The sequence below is a fragment of the Zonotrichia albicollis genome (genome assembly GCF_047830755.1).
Source record: "Zonotrichia albicollis isolate bZonAlb1 chromosome Z unlocalized genomic scaffold, bZonAlb1.hap1 SUPER_Z_unloc_1, whole genome shotgun sequence".
Taxonomy (NCBI): Eukaryota; Metazoa; Chordata; class Aves; order Passeriformes; family Passerellidae; genus Zonotrichia; species Zonotrichia albicollis.
In genome coordinates, this window is record NW_027428339.1 from 555,156 (window position 1) to 570,388 (window position 15,233).

At 47.6% G+C, this 15,233-nt stretch overlaps 2 protein-coding genes across 3 annotated transcripts; both read left to right on the forward strand.

Moving 5' to 3' along the window:
- Positions 1-2,051: 2,051 nt before the first annotated feature.
- LOC141727329 (signal peptidase complex catalytic subunit SEC11C) lies at positions 2,052-7,301 on the forward strand. Of its 2 annotated transcripts, none has more exons than XM_074533807.1 (6): positions 2,052-2,264; positions 2,944-3,053; positions 3,485-3,634; positions 4,776-4,895; positions 5,426-5,483; positions 5,887-7,301. In XM_074533807.1, exons 1-6 carry the CDS (start codon positions 2,067-2,069, stop codon positions 5,938-5,940), a joined length of 690 nt encoding a protein of 229 aa, XP_074389908.1. In that variant the 5' UTR covers positions 2,052-2,066; the 3' UTR covers positions 5,941-7,301. The 2 variants fall into 2 exon arrangements, with proteins under 2 accessions (XP_074389908.1, XP_074389909.1); XM_074533808.1 differs by having other exon boundaries at positions 2,109-2,268.
- Positions 7,302-9,961: 2,660 nt separating this feature from the next.
- GRP (gastrin releasing peptide) lies at positions 9,962-14,703 on the forward strand. The gene is made up of 3 exons (XM_074533809.1): positions 9,962-10,279; positions 10,817-11,067; positions 14,301-14,703. Exons 1-3 carry the CDS (start codon positions 10,138-10,140, stop codon positions 14,352-14,354), a joined length of 447 nt encoding a protein of 148 aa, XP_074389910.1. The 5' UTR covers positions 9,962-10,137; the 3' UTR covers positions 14,355-14,703.
- The last annotated feature ends 530 nt before the right edge of the window (positions 14,704-15,233 follow it).

A 15,233-nucleotide genomic window follows, 5' to 3' on the forward strand; every position in this document is an offset into this window, starting at 1 on the left:
AGCATTAATATAATGAATTAATAGCTAAAGTGGAATGTACAGCTATAACCACAAGAAATGACAGAGATTTCCTTCCAATAGCAAAGCAAATTTAACAAAGAAGTTTTTGTCAAATGGTTTTGGATTGCTATGAGTTAGAGGTCTGAACCCTAGTGTAAACTAATGGTATGTTCAATGAGGTTTTCAGACACTGAGGTTTGTTAGTCTCCCCTATGCTGATTGTACAGCCTGTATCAATTTTGTCCCAATCACCACTTTTAATCTCTGTTTTCTTGGGTTTTTTTTACAAAAATGAAGGCAAGCAGATTTGTACACAAAGGCAAAAAATTCTATTTAAAAAATCTGTCCAAATAGTATGGTATGAAAAACCTGCTCAGGGGATTGCAGAAAACCTTTTGCTGGGTAAGAGTCAATACAACATTTCAGTGGGCAGATCTCACTTGTACAGAAGATATAACTTGTTACACACTTTTTTAGTTAAACTCTGAATTGCACAAAGAAAATTCAGCCCTTTTCACCACCTTTGAATCTGCTCTTGTATATTTTCCTTCTCTCTTAGTAATTACTTCTGAATATTGTATCTGCTCAAAGGGGACAGTGGCAGATGCTTTTCTCTGAGTATGTAAAGGATAGCAGAGAACTAACCTGAAACAACGTCAACTCAGAGGAACTCTTGTAGAGTAAGTGAAAGAATACTGGTGTCACTGGAAGATAATTAGATGAGGGGAAGAATCTTATCTAGATCATGCCTACCTGGCGTCCCTGGAACTTTCTTTCCAACTTGCCATTTCTGTTCGTTCCTGAGAGCATCACACCTTCCCGCGCTCTAGTGTCAGTTCCGCCTCTCTGTCAGTCCTAGTTCATTTCATTCAACTGTTTACCAACGCTACAGTCCTGGTATATTTCTAGTAAATTACAAAAACACCGCTTTGGTCAGCCGGTTTGTTTCCATTTATCTTAGTAGCATTTCCATGTGTTCTCTGTTCACCCGTTCTCAGTCTTCAGGGACTAATTTTAAACTTGGTGAATGCCTGACTCGGTTTGGTCCATTTAATTCCCAGGAAATCAGGCTCTGGGCTGTGATTTTTATCTGTGTGGCTGCTTACTGCTTCAGGCTCATGCAACCATTCAGTGACGAACTGGAAATGGGTCTGAAGTCTGCTTGTGCTGCTGCGGGTCTGACCCACTGCCCAGCACGCCGAGCGGCCCGGGCCCATCGCTGCGGGCCGCCAGGCCTGCCGAGGGCACCGAGGGGCTGCCGCACACGGCTGCGGCTTTTCCGGGCCTCTGTGCCCTTTGGTCCGGGCCGTGTCGCGGGGCCTGAGCAAACGCTGTCACCGCTAGCTGCTGCCATGAAAGGACTCCGCTCACAGCTGCCGAGGAGGATGCTGCCGTGCCGCTCGCTCCCTTCGCACCCCTCCGCCGCCACGGCCCTCACGGCCCCTCACGGCCCCTCACGGCCCCTCAGGACCCCTCACGGCCCCTCAGGACCCCTCACGGCTCCTCACGGGCTCTCAGGACCCCTCACAGCCCCTCACGGCCCCTCAGGACCCCTCACGGGCTCTCAGGATCCCTCACGGGCTCTCAGGATCCCTCACGGCTCCTCACGGGCTCTCAGGATCCCTCACGGCCCCTCACGGCCCCTCACGGCCCCTCAGGACCCCTCACGGCCCCTCACGGCCCCTCACGGCGTTCCCGCGCTCTGCACAGCGCCCCCTGGCAGACAGCGCCCCCTGGCGGACAGCGCCGCCCGCCCCTCACGGCGCGCGCCCCCCATGGAGCGCGCGCGCCCCCCAGTGCCCCCCCCTTCCCGCCAATCAGCTGCGCACACGCTGCGGCGGCCCCGGGATGCCCGCGACAGTCGCCTGGCCCAAGACTCTCCGCGCCCGGGAGAGCGGCGCAGCCGTCCCGATGCTTCTCGGGCGGATGCGGCTCTTTCTGCCGAGCCGAGGGGTCTGAGCTTTCACCGACGGTCCCTCGGTACAGCCAGCATCTCAGGCACCTCCAGCTGTGACAAGCAAGGGGCCTCGTCCTCAGGACCTTTCGCCGCGGTGTATCTGGGAGTTATGGTTCACCTGGCGGCGGATACCCCCTGTGCATCAGCAGGGCAGAAGAGAAAGGGGACTACAGATCCCAGAGAGCCGCGCGGGTGCCGCTGCCATCGCCGGCGCTGCGCGGGGCGCGGGCGGCCCGGGCCCGGAGCGCGGGAGCCGCGGCGGGGCCGCCATGGATCTGTTCGGGGACCTGCGGCGCATGAACAAGCGGCAGGTACCGGGCCCTCAGCCGCACCGGGAGCGGCACTTCGCAAACGGCAGCTGACAGGGTCCTTCCCACCTCTGTCCCCCTGTGCTGCCCAGGAAGGGAACAGAAAATGAAGGAGTGTGGTTAACGCGCCTCCGCTGCTGGAAGGGCTGGCGGGCAGCAGCATTTGGGGGGCAGAAAGTCAAATCTGTGATTTTCTAGAGAAGAAGTTTCAGTATGACAGTTGCAGGAAATGATCTTTTGTCGTCCCTCGTCTCCTCCGGCCGCCCTTTTTAAACAAAAGTCGCTCTCAGAAGGACAGCCTCTGCCTTTGCCCGGTGTCCCTCGCAGTGTCCCCGAGCTGGGGAGGGAGGGACGGGGGGAGGCAGGGCCGGGGCACCCAGCCGGCTTCCAGCGTTTGCCAGGTCGCTTCCCGGCTTTGTGAGCCTTCCTCAGAGTGTCTGCGGCTGTCACTGACACTCAGGGGGGATTAACCCGAGACTAAGGCACGCAGAGGATTCCAGCTTTATGCTGGAGCTTGGAGGATTCTGACATGGCAACCTGTGCTACCAGGCTTGTGTTGGAATGAGACTCTACCTTAAAAGCCTAGAATTTGTGGTGCACTTGAGTTAAAGTTCTATGTTGTTGTGCTTCTAAATACAATACAGGACCTTTAAAACCCAATTTTCTTGTTTCACACAGCTATATTACCAAGTCTTAAATTTTGCTATGATTGTGTCCTCTGCCCTCATGATCTGGAAAGGGCTGATCGTGGTGACTGGCAGTGAGAGCCCCATTGTTGTGGTGCTCAGGTGAGTCAATGGAAAGGCTTTCTGCTTCAAGTCCAGATGTTGTTGTGCCTTCTGTCTCCTCCCCCTTCCCCTGGGATACAGTTGGAATTTGAAATGTCCCCCATTCAAACACTCACTTTCTCCTGGCTGTGTTTGGGCTCTGGCAAAGGTCACAGTGTCAGTAGCCATGGCCCAGTTCCCACTGAGGTTTGTAGGAGCAGTAAATGTGTGAGACCTTTGAAAACCTAAGTTCCTTCACTCAGTGGGCAAACCCCTGCAGATTGCTTTCTGGGATTTGGTTTCTGTTAAAGGTCTGGGCAGTGTTACTGAACGGGTGAGGCTGCAGATCTCTGTTAAAATTGTGGGTTTATCTGTAAGAGTTAAATGTTCTTTGATTTCATGGTGCTTCTTTCATTTATGCCAACAAACTGTCTCTTTCTTGTTGTTTGTAGTGGCAGCATGGAGCCAGCTTTTCACAGAGGAGACCTGCTGTTCCTAACAAATTTCCATGATGACCCAATCAGAGCTGGTGAAATAGTTGTTTTTAAAGTTGAAGGCAGAGACATTCCAATAGTTCACAGAGTTATCAAAGTACATGAAAAGTAATGCAACTTGGTGTTTTTTTGTTTGTAAAGCTGCTTTCCTTGCCCATGGCTTTCGGTGTCGGTTTGATTGTGGTTTAGTGTGTGAGAGAGGCACGTGAGGATCAGCAGTGGGGGAAAGCTCAGCTGTAGGATGTGATCCGCTTGTGTCCCCAGTTCTGTGTCACTCTTTGTGAGGGTCTGAGACCTTTCCCTCAGGGCTGGAGCAGGTGGAGCTGTGCCCAGGAGCAGTCCTGGCAGCAGCAATGTGCGTGGGAGCAGAATGTGCTGCTGTGCTGCTGCTGGTGCAACAGGGATTTTGGTTGGAAGAGCAGATTTTTCATGGAAGGTGGAGATTCACAGTCAGGGTGCAGCCTGACGGTGCGTGAGCTTTGCTGACTGAAGTTTTCCAAGTTTGATTCAGGGTGAAAGAGGAGACCCTTGTTTTTCCTGTGTCCCTTGGCCACACTGCCCATGGCAGTTCCTGCTGAACAGCAGCAGGGAGAAGAGGGCTTGGTGTGGCCGGGATTGCAGATGCCTGCCCTGCTCAATGGCTCCTCCCAAAGCACAGCTCTGCTCCCTGCCCTGCACAGGGAAAAGCCAGGCTGCAGGTGGCAAGCCCTGACCTGCTTGCTCCATGAACTGAAGGTGTTCATCCCTTGAGTAACATCTGTTCTTCCATGCTTTTTCAAAATTTCCAAGAACCGCCTATTTAATTTTTTTTATTACCTAAATTGTCTTTATGAGAAGTCCTCATTTCTTGATATTAGTACTTAATGAACAAAATTCATTTGAACACTGTAAACTTAAGAACTTTATTTGATTAGTGTTCTGTCGAAGATGCTGATAAACACACAGGGTTTTGGTGGGGAAGTTTAGTGCCTGGATGGACAATGTCCCTTCCGTGCCCATTGTGTAATTGCTTACATCAGTTGACAATCTAGGAGTGTTGTAAAAAATGTTTCTTGCTAATATCTGTTGATAGATAAAGTCAGTAAAGTCTGTAATGTTAATGATTTAATGGTGGTTGTTCAATAAGCAGGGCTGAGAGCAAACATTGTTATCTAATCTTGTAGTGCTTTTCATCCTCATTTGCTTTGTAGATGTTAATTGAGATTTTTAGATTAAGTGCTATTTAGTTTATCACCTCATTGCCTTCTAGAGGAAATGGGAACATCAAATTTCTGACTAAAGGGGATAATAATGAAGTTGATGATAGAGGCTTGTACAAAGAAGGTCAGAACTGGTTAGAGAAGAAAGATGTTGTTGGAAGAGCAAGAGGGTAAGTAAAGCAAAATGTACTTTGTAATTTAAGAGAAAAAATAGCTCTTACATCCATTCTGCTGTTGATACAAACCAGATCTGATGTATTTTTAAAATTTCTTAGATAGAAATGTAATTTAAAAGAAAACCTGGAAAAGTTGCTTCCTGTAGTCCTCAGACTGATGTGGAGTGTGGGGGGGAAAAAGGGGGCATTTAACAAATAGTTCACCTGAGAATACAATATTAACCAGCTTCTCCTTGTGATTGCTGAGAATTTCTAGGAAATTATTTTGGCATTCCACAGGAATTTTATGGAAGCCTTGGGCTTTTGACTTTGCCTCTTTCTCCTTCAGTTGAGCTGAAGTCTCTTCAGATTTTCTCAGATAACTTTGATTAAGGAAAAGTAATGAATTTTTTACTTCCTATTCAGATCCTCATTAGGCATAGATTATGGGGTTGCACTGAAATATTCCAGACTGAGTAACATTAAAATACTTTCATGTAATGTTTGAGGGTTAATTTTGCATTCACCTGTTTTATCAATTACAGGTTTTTGCCCTACGTAGGAATGGTAACTATAATAATGAATGACTACCCAAAATTTAAGGTATGTATACTGACATTTTGAATACTTGAATTGCTAAAATAACAAGTACACACAACAAGAACCTTGCCTCTAAGCATACATGTTAATAAATTTGTGTCTGGGGTTTGGTACCTAACGTAGGATGAGCTGGGTTTCCTTGCTTACTGTTGGGCAGTAGAATTTGTTGTTTGTAAGGAGTTGAAAACATGTCATTTGTTAGAATGTTGTTAGTTAAGTGTATGCAGTTTTGATGCCCGGTTATGATGAATTTGATCACTTTAGAATCTTCCTGCAATTTGGTAGGACCAGAGCTCTGTAATTGTGCAAAGTGTGATGTCTGAGAGGGCACCTTTTGAACAGTTTGTGCTTTCAGAGCTCAGCAGAGAGGAATTGTAACGAGTCTGTGTTCTGTGTTTCTTTGCAGTATGCTCTCCTGGCAGTGATGGGAGCATATGTACTGCTCAAGAGGGAATCCTAAACACAGGAACAAAGGGAAATTCACAGGGGGAGAAAACTAATATATTTCAGATGGTTTCATTTCTGTATACGGTTACAAAACTGTGCGAGCTTTTGTCTTGTCTAAATAAATGACACCTAATGAGCGAAGCTGTTGGCTGCTGGCTAATTACAAATGATGTATTTACCACCCTCTGCAGACTGCTCTCAGCTAGCCTGGCACTGGTTTAGGGGGCTGGAGCAGCCAGGGGCTCTCCTGCCATGCCACAGTGGGTTTGACCGACTGGTGCAGCATCTGAACCCACTTTTGCCCTCCTGTTTGTCCTGGGGGTTGTTTTTAATCTGTCAGTGCCCTCTTTTCTCCACATGACATGCTGTTTGCATCAGTGCTTGTAAGGACACAGAATCTGTGAACAGGTAGGAAGTTGTGGGAGTTTGGTCAGACTTGTGCCTGTTGTGGCTGCCAGAAACAGCCAGGAAGGGGAGTTCCACTCTGGCTTGGTGCTGAGCAGTGGGGACTCAGAGCTTTTTCCTTGGATTTGAAACCTGCTCCTTCACGGGGTAAGGACAAAAGCCCAGGTTGGCCTGGTTTTCAGAGGCCTGGTTTTTAGGGACTGTGTGTGTTGCTAGCGCTCAGGCTGTTGACCATCTGCCTTTTGTGTTCTAGCTCTTCAACTAACCCAACAAAAAGGTTTTCTGGGGCTCTAATAACACTTGTAAATTACTGAATGAATAGCACAGTAGTACACTTCAGGGGTATTGCCAAGATGGGGAAACCAGAACTCTTGTGCCAGTTTGGAGAATGTATTATTCTCTCCTATCATATAACACCTAAATAGTGTTAAACGTGAAATTGATTTTTCATTTAAAAACTTACCTGATAACTGTCTTTTATGAAATTTGGTATTTTTCTCTTATCTTCAAATGTCAGTGTTGCACCTTCAACAAAGCAAACTTGTTTTCCTTGCTAGCTTTGTTTTTGTACCTTTGATAAGGAACAGCATGATGCTTTTTTCCTCTGGAGTTCTGTTTCTTCTGTAATCCCTTACCTCTGCAAAAATACTCTATTATACAATAATGACACCTTTTCTGTTGCAACAGCTCATGCTCAGCAGACAACTGCTGAATTTCTCCAAGTAATATTACTTCTTTTGTGTCCTACTAAGCAGTTTTCATGTCCAACTGTATTATAAAAATTACTTATTTTGTGTCAAATTATATAGAAATAAAATTGAGTATAATAAATTGCATGGCAGAATAATGTCGGGATCGTTAATGCAGTCTTCCTGGAAGTGTATCATCCCTGTTAAGAAAAAATAATGTGTTTTTTGGAGACAGTGTATGTGGAATAAGATTTTTTTCTTTCTCTTGGTGTTGCTGAAATCCAGATTTATGCTGTCCACCTGCCCCAGTGCGAGCACAGTCAGCCCTGACTTGCAGAGTGCAGTTGGACGTTTTGCAGCTGGCCAATGTGACAGTGGCATCTAGTCAGAGGAGTGGCTCAGAGCCGTGCCAGGGGGATCAGAGTGAGGGTCAGGAAGCATTTCCATTCTGAGAGGGTGCTCAGACCTGGAACAGCCTCCCTTGGGAGAGGGGAGAGGGTGGGTGCCCCAGGCTCAGCATTCCAGGAGCGCTTGGACAGCCCCTTGAGCTTTGGGGCAGCCTGGAAGGGCTCAGGCTGTCGGGCTGCATGGTCCCTGTAGGCTGCTCTAGTCCACAGGCGTGTCCATAAATGCTTCACATTTGAATTCTCCAATTATGGAACCCCTCCGCTGCAAAAACCATAAACCCAAACTTGTGGCTGCCGCAGCAGCCTGGCACAAGTTCAGTGTGCAGTGAGCAATCACTGGGCTTTAGCTTCAGCTGTCCAGGGCTTCCCAAAGTGCAGCACAAACAGTGTCAGCTACCTTACACTGGGCCTTATTAAATAAATGTTATTATTTCATATTATTCAGCCTCTGTAAAGTTGCGGAGCTCTTTTCTGAGAAATGTCTTCAGTTCTTCAGGGAGCTGTTGCTGCACCGAGTCGATGGTGAGGTTATTTGCAGAACACCTGCCCTGAGTGCGGGTTGGAGATGCTGGAGATTAGTCTATTCAGCATCTTCAACATTTACAGAGTATTCCTCGGTGATCACGCCCGTTATTGCGTTGGAGGCAGGCTTCCCCCAGTGTTTGTTCTGTGCACACATCCTGGCTGCGTGTAACGCCAGCACCCCTACAAAGACAATGATGAAAGGCACACCATCCCGATATTGTCCCTTTTTATAGCCAGCAAACACGCCTTGCTGATAGAACAATGATGCTTGTCTAAAATGTAAAGGAAGCGGATTAAAGTGTTATCATGGTAATAGCGTTTAAAAACCATGAATGTTTTCCTGCCATGAAGAAGCACAGCAACATTTGCTTTGCCATGGTATATATGAAAAGGTGAAGGGTATTTTAAAACAGGGAGCTGTTCCTTGATATTTAAAACAAACTGATGTTATCAGGCTTCTTAAAGAGAAATACTGTCTTGAGTGAGTTGAGTCACTCACAGTTCATAGCATCCTTTGGTTGTACCTGGTTCCTTTTCTGTTGTGGGGGGTCCAGAATAATATTTCTCTATATAATCAAGTTACTATTTTTCTTAGAAGTGTAATCAATTAAGAATTAGAATAAATCCTTATGAACAAGTAAATAAATAATAAAGGCAATAATAATAGTACCTATACAGCGTATGAGAAGGGTTTATTTGTTTGCATGGTATTTTCAGTACAAGAGATTTGGGACTGAGTAAGAATTCATGTTTGATTGGTTTTGGTTTTGTTTTCTGAAAATGGACAATTTCCTGAATTTTTCAATTTCCTGCCTTAATTGCTCCAAACAATTAGAAGTTTCTCTGGATGGCAATATTTTATTTGATCAGCTGTCACTCAGCACAGAGCACATGTCGGTCGCTGTACTGCACAGTGCAACTTGAGGCGTGAGAATACTGTTGTGAATTAAGCAGGAATGCATAATTAATAACCAAAAGAAAAGAATGAATCACATTAATCAGTAAAAGAAGACTAAACAAACTGTGACTAAACAAGGGGACAATTTGGCTCAATACAGCAGGATACAGGATTTACTTCAAAAGGAATTGTACAAGAGTTTGCTTGGAAATTATGTTAATTCACATCCGTGTGAGTTTCCAGTAGGGATAGTTCAGTTCCAGTCATGTGGGGCTAGCTGGAGGAGCTGGCAAGTTCCTTACAGTCAGCTCTGCTCTCTGTGTATCCCAGTTCCTGCCGTAGTTCTCTAGACAGCAAAATCATCACATTACCCGTGGCTTCATCCTGTCCCTGCTGTTCTCCTGGGTGACAAACGGCACATCAGGGCTTCAAATCCCATCGTGAAACCACTGTAAGTGTTCCACTTCAGGGCCTTTCAGGCATGTACGGTCTCTGTCTTTTCCCTGCACTGCCTCTTCAGGCTGGAATTCTTTTCATCCATTTGCTACAAAGCTGGCCAGTTCCAGGTGCCTCAAGGGCTTCAAAGTTTACAGGGTCCCTGTGCGGGGAAAGCAGAAAGTTCTGTAAATGCGCATCCACTTTACTGTCACTTGTGACAGGAGATTTAGGTGAAGCTGGGAATTAAGACAAGCTCTTTGCACCAGACTTTGCTCCAGAGAGGGACAGGGAGGCCCTTTGCCCCAGGGGGGGCAGCCGGACCGAAGCGCGCAGGGTGGCGGTGGCTTCGCCCCCTGCAGCTCCGAGGAGCTCCGGTGCCCCGAGGTGCCCGGGCCGCCCTCAGCGCCGCGCCCCGGCGAGCGGAGCGGGGAGCGCGGACTGGCGGGACGCGTCCGTGTTGCGAAGGGAGCGAGAGCGGCTCGCCCGGGCCGGCACCGGCACCGCCTCGCTCCCCCGCACCGCCTCGCTGCCCCCGCGGGCCCGGCACCGCCCGCTGTCCCCGGCACCGGCACCGCCCGCTGTCCCCGGCACCGCCCGCTGTCCCCGGCACCGCCTCGCTCCCCCCGCGGGCCCGGCACCGCCCGCTGTCCCCGGCACCGCCCGCTGTCCCCGGCACCGCCTCGCTCCCCCCGCGGGGCGGGAGCGGCCCCGTGAGGAGGCGCCAGGCGCGGGGCTCCGCTCGCCCGCGCGGGCCGGCTCCGGATAAATGGGGGGCGGCTCGGGCGGCGCCGCGGAGCCCTGGCGGAGCCGGAGCGGAGCGCGGCACGGGCGGCACCGAGCGGGGCAGGATGCGCGGCGGGCGGCCCGCGGCGCTGCCGCTGCTGGCGCTGCTGGCACTGCTGACGGCGCGGGGCGGAGCGGCGCCCCTGCAGCCCGGCGGGACCCCCGCGCTCACCAAGATCTACCCCCGCGGCAGCCACTGGGCTGTGGGTAAGTGCGGTTCAGCTCCTGCAAAGGCACCGGAACGCGCGGTTGCCGCGTCCCGTGCCGAGGCAGGGCTGGTCTTAAACCTCAGCTTCTCCGTCCGCTTTTATTGCAGCGAATCTGACCAAGAGCCTCTCTCTATCTCCAGACAAAGCGCTTGGTAATCGCTGCCCCTCTCTCAGCCACGATTTCTCTGACCATGTAACTTGTACAAGAGACAGAAGAAATTAATAGTATGACACTGACAAAACCTTCACTCCCAGTAGTGCTACAACTATCTACCCCCTTCCCTTCCCTTCCCTTCCCTTCCCTTCCCTTCCCTTCCCTTCCCTTCCCTTCCCTTCCCTTCCCTTCCCTTCCCTTCCCTTCCCTTCCCTTCCCTTCCCTTCCCTTCCCTTCCCTTCCCTTCCCTTCCCTTCCCTTCCCTTCCCTTCCCTTCCCTTCCCTTCCCTTCCCTCAGTCAGTAGCAGTCCCACTGATGTTTGAACAATCAAATTTTTACCTGTTTTGGTTAATTTTGTGCTACTTTAATTGTTGTTGCAGGACATTTAATGGGGAAAAAAAGCACTGGAGATTTTCCTTATGGTTTTGAAGAAGAAAACAAGACACCATTTCCAGCATTACCTGAAAATATCAAGCAGCTGGAAGAGTATCTGCAGTGGGAAGAAATCTCAAAATATTTGCTAAGGCTGCTGGAAAGGAATGAAAATAAAAGTGGTCACTTTTCAAAAGGAGGGCTCCCCTGGTATACCAGGAACACCTGGGAAACAGATGACAATAGCAGTTGGAAACATGTAAGTAAGATAAAGCCTGTAAAGATGCTCCATGTGTTCAGGTTTTGGTTTACAGAATCATATCAGCTTCCTCTGACTGGTGGATTGTTCAGAAAAGCAGCAGAAACGCATCTCATGTATTAGACATTCAGTACAATAAGACTCTTCTCTTGATTGCAGATTGTCACTCACCGATTGTAGTTTTGGTGACTTCATTTACTAGTGGGCACAAACACGGCATGCATTCGGCAGATTTTAGTGCCTGGGTTCCCTTCCAGCTGCTTGGTTGGGCCATTCTTTTTTCTTTTTTCTTTTTCTTTTTCTTTTTCTTTTTCTTTTTCTTTTTCTTTTTCTTTTTCTTTTTCTTTTTCTTTTTCTTTTTCTTTTTCTTTTTCTTTTTCTTTTTCTTTTTCTTTTTCTTTTTCTTTTTCTTTTTCTTTTTCTTTCTTTTCTCACATTAGCGGCACATATTGCCCAGCAAAGCCAAGCTGGTGTGAAAGGCAAGTGTGAGGGCAGGAGGAACCACATCACACTGAGGATGTTCTGCCTTGAGCTAAGTAAAGCCACAGGGCTGCAGAATTGTTTTCTGGTCCCAGCTTTGTCCCTGTTTCCTTTGCCGTTTCTCCAGCCCATGGGGCTGGCTGTTGCTGTGGTCATTCCTGGGTTTGCTAAAGGAGTCTGGGGTCACTGATAAGCTGCCCTCATCCCTGAAGCTGATGTGCTTCCTAGTGCTGTTGCACAAGACAACAAGGTTTTGGAACAGATTAATCCCTATTGTTTTGGGAAATCCTGTAAAATACACTGCGAAGGATAACAGTGAGGTTTTACAGAAAGTAGTTGGGGGTCTAATGTAAATCACAGGATCCACAAGAACATTCCTTTCCTTATAATACCTCAGACACAGTCATGGTGATAAAGCTTCAGAATTCTTTTGGGTGACCATGAAATGGAATAAAAAGATTAATACATCCTCTTAAAGGTATCAATGGGAAGAATTTTTCCTTCCCGTATTCTACTGCAATATGATGTCATTAATATTCCTGGGCTAACTTCAGCCTTGTTTCCCTCCTGAAATCCTGGTGCAATCAAATCAGTGAGTACTTAGGCTTTTATTTGAATGTGGGCAAAAATTTACCCTTTAAATTAAGCTAAGATTTAAGTCTCTCGCACAGTGATATGAATGCTGCCCACAGGTTTCTTTCTGGCTGTAGCTCTGTGACAGTGATGCATCATAGTAATTGATTATTAATACTATCTAAAAGCAAAACTATTTATTCCATCTTCAGTTCTACAGTGTGCAGCTTTGTAATCAAATTAAATGAACAAATTCCATTATTTAATGTAAAGAGGGAAATGTTCTGACTTCTAAAAGTATCTGTCAATAAATCCTGCTTAGGAGGGCTGGAAGTTGCCTCCGGTAAGTTGAATCATACCCATATGTGTGTACTTCCACCGTAAATTAACATCCACATTTCTGTGGTCAGACATCGGACATCCTTATGGAGTAATCAGGTTATTGCCTTAAGCATGCAGATTTCTGCAAGGATTATTAAAAACCAGCTCATGTTTTTCCTGTGACTAAGACAGAGGACAACTTGCAGAACCTCATTTGGCCATAGAACCTTTGATGCCCATCATTCAACAGTTTCTTTGTCTCCACGCTGAAGTGAAATCTAATGAAAGGAGCTGTAACTGTGCTTTCATGTTGTTGGACATGAGCATCTGATGATACACAGCCTAGGCAGGATATGATGTCCTGTTTTCCCCTTGGCTTCAAGAAAGCACCTGAAATTTAAGGTATTTCTGAGATCTTCCTTCTAGATGAAGAAAACATGAAGATCAAAAGGAATATGCTTTACTCTTTTGAGGGCCGCAATAGTTTCCTAAACATTTAAATAATGAAAATTATTTTTCATTTTAAAGTTATTTTGAACAAAAGAGGCCTTATTTATAAAGGTGGAACTCTGATATAGGGAATGGACATTCCCTGTAGTGTGCATTGTGGTACAAACACATAACTGGCCAGTTTTGTGTAGATTTGTCAGGCCATGACAAATCTACATGTTTCATGTGCACAGACTTTGGTGAGGTAACACCTTGGGGTAAGGTGCTGCTGTACCCCAGCTGTGGAAGGTGTCCACCAGCTACAGGAAGCTGAGGATGATGGCACAGCGTGTCCAGAAAATTTGTCCTTGGCATGAAATACTTTTCCAGGCATATTTCATGTGAGTTTGGAGCAGAAACTTTTTCTCGGAGGAGCCAGATAGCAGATTTGCAGCGGGTTACTGTTCCCTGTGCAGTGGCCTGTTGGACTGCGGCACTGAATGTGACCAAAGCAGTAAATGATGAGCCCTGCTGCCAGCCTGTGGAATGGCTGTGCCAGGAGCACGTGCCCTCCGAGGGCTGCAGCTCCCCTGCACTGACCGTGAGAGATGCAGCCTGCCCTGCCTGCAGCCCCGTGCTCCACCTGCTGCACACGGCAAACGCTGCCTGTGCTGGAACAAACTGGCTCCAACAACTCTGCTTCACGGGTGCTTTCAAATTTAGCTGATTTCATGTAAAGCTTGGATTTTAAATTTAGGATCAGGAAGCCCCAAAGCTAGAAGTAAACACAGATGAGTACCTCAGGTAACTCAACTCAGGGTCTCTCTTATTAGCCCAAATCATCCAGTGCATCACCACTGATGCTCACACTGGGCTGCACATTTCTTAAAAATAGAGGAATTATTTCTAAAGGACTCAGAGGAGGGAAATAGCTGTAACACACAAATAGTCCGAAAATGGAAGAGATGAGCCCAATACTTCTTGGGGTTTGGCTTAGGGTGGTGCACCTGTGTTATTTTATTTTCAGTAAATGCCTTGCGTGCTCTTTATTCTGTAAATAAATTACGGTTAATGTAGTTAAAGGGGAGGCAAATATCTCCTGCAATTTGGACTAGGTGCAAAAGTAAGTTGGAAAATAAACTTTAAATTGTTTCTATTAGTTGGCTTTTTCACACTAATGAGACAGGATATAAATGAGATGGCACACAGAATTATCTGGGAGAATGACTTTCCTCCTACTTTGGCAGTTGGTTATTACACTAACCAAGACAAATGGGGTCTGTTTCAGAAAGATTATTAGGAATATGTTTGTTATGTGAATGCACAGAGCAGTTATCTATTAGGTTTATTAACTTATAGAAGGTTTATTATCTTAGTGAATTACTTTTTCCAGGACTGGTCTATAACTAATATATTTTTCTTTTTTTTAGATGATGGACTATCTGCTTCAAGTTGTGAATATGAAAGAGAGCACTCCAAGCTGAAAGAAGATCACTAAATCATGAAGAAATTGAATACTTTCTGTAAGAGACTATATTTCACAAGCACTTGATTGTATCAGATAATCAACACGGTCACTTTTCTGTACACAAGAATTCCTTTGTGTAAAGTACTTAAATACACATATTCTTGTATGGTTCAGCAAGGACTAAATCCTCTACTTCATTTTCAAGGTTGCATTTTCTCATTTGAATGGCTTTGATATATATACATATATAATTGTCACGGAAGGGTCTTCCAATTAATTATGTGACTTACCTATCGAATCATTTAGTCTCTTAGTTTGAAACTACATGACATTGCAACATTCGCAATAAATAGTACCAAGAAAAAGACGGATTTTATGCTTTTATTTGAGTTAAGCAGCGAAATTCGCTGTGTAAAAGCCAGTAGCAAAGGGCCATCGCCTTCCCCGGGCCAGCGCGCGTGTTGTACTTTGAGCCGCTCTGCCGGGCGCCCCCGTGCCCGGTGTGTGCCCGGGGGGTGACGCTGTGCCCGCGGCCCCGGCCCGGGGAGCTGTACACACAAATAATCAAACGTTGTCCCCGCTCCGCCGTGCCCGGTGTGTGCCCGGGAGGTGACGCTGTGCCCGCGGCCCCGGCCCGCTGCGGCAGCTCCGCCGTGCCCGGTGTGTGCCCGGGGGGTGACGCTGTGCCCGCGGCCCCGGCCCGCTGCGGCAGCTCCGCCGTGCCCGGTGTGTGCCCGGGAGGTGACGCTGTGCCCGCGGCCCCGGCCCGCTGCGGCAGCTCCGCCGTGCCCGGGACGGAACCCGGCCCGGGACGGGCCCCACCGCCTGCTCTCGCCGCGTCCGCCAGATGGCGCCCTCTGCCCAGTCATGAGGGGAGCGCTCCGGGAAGCCTGAT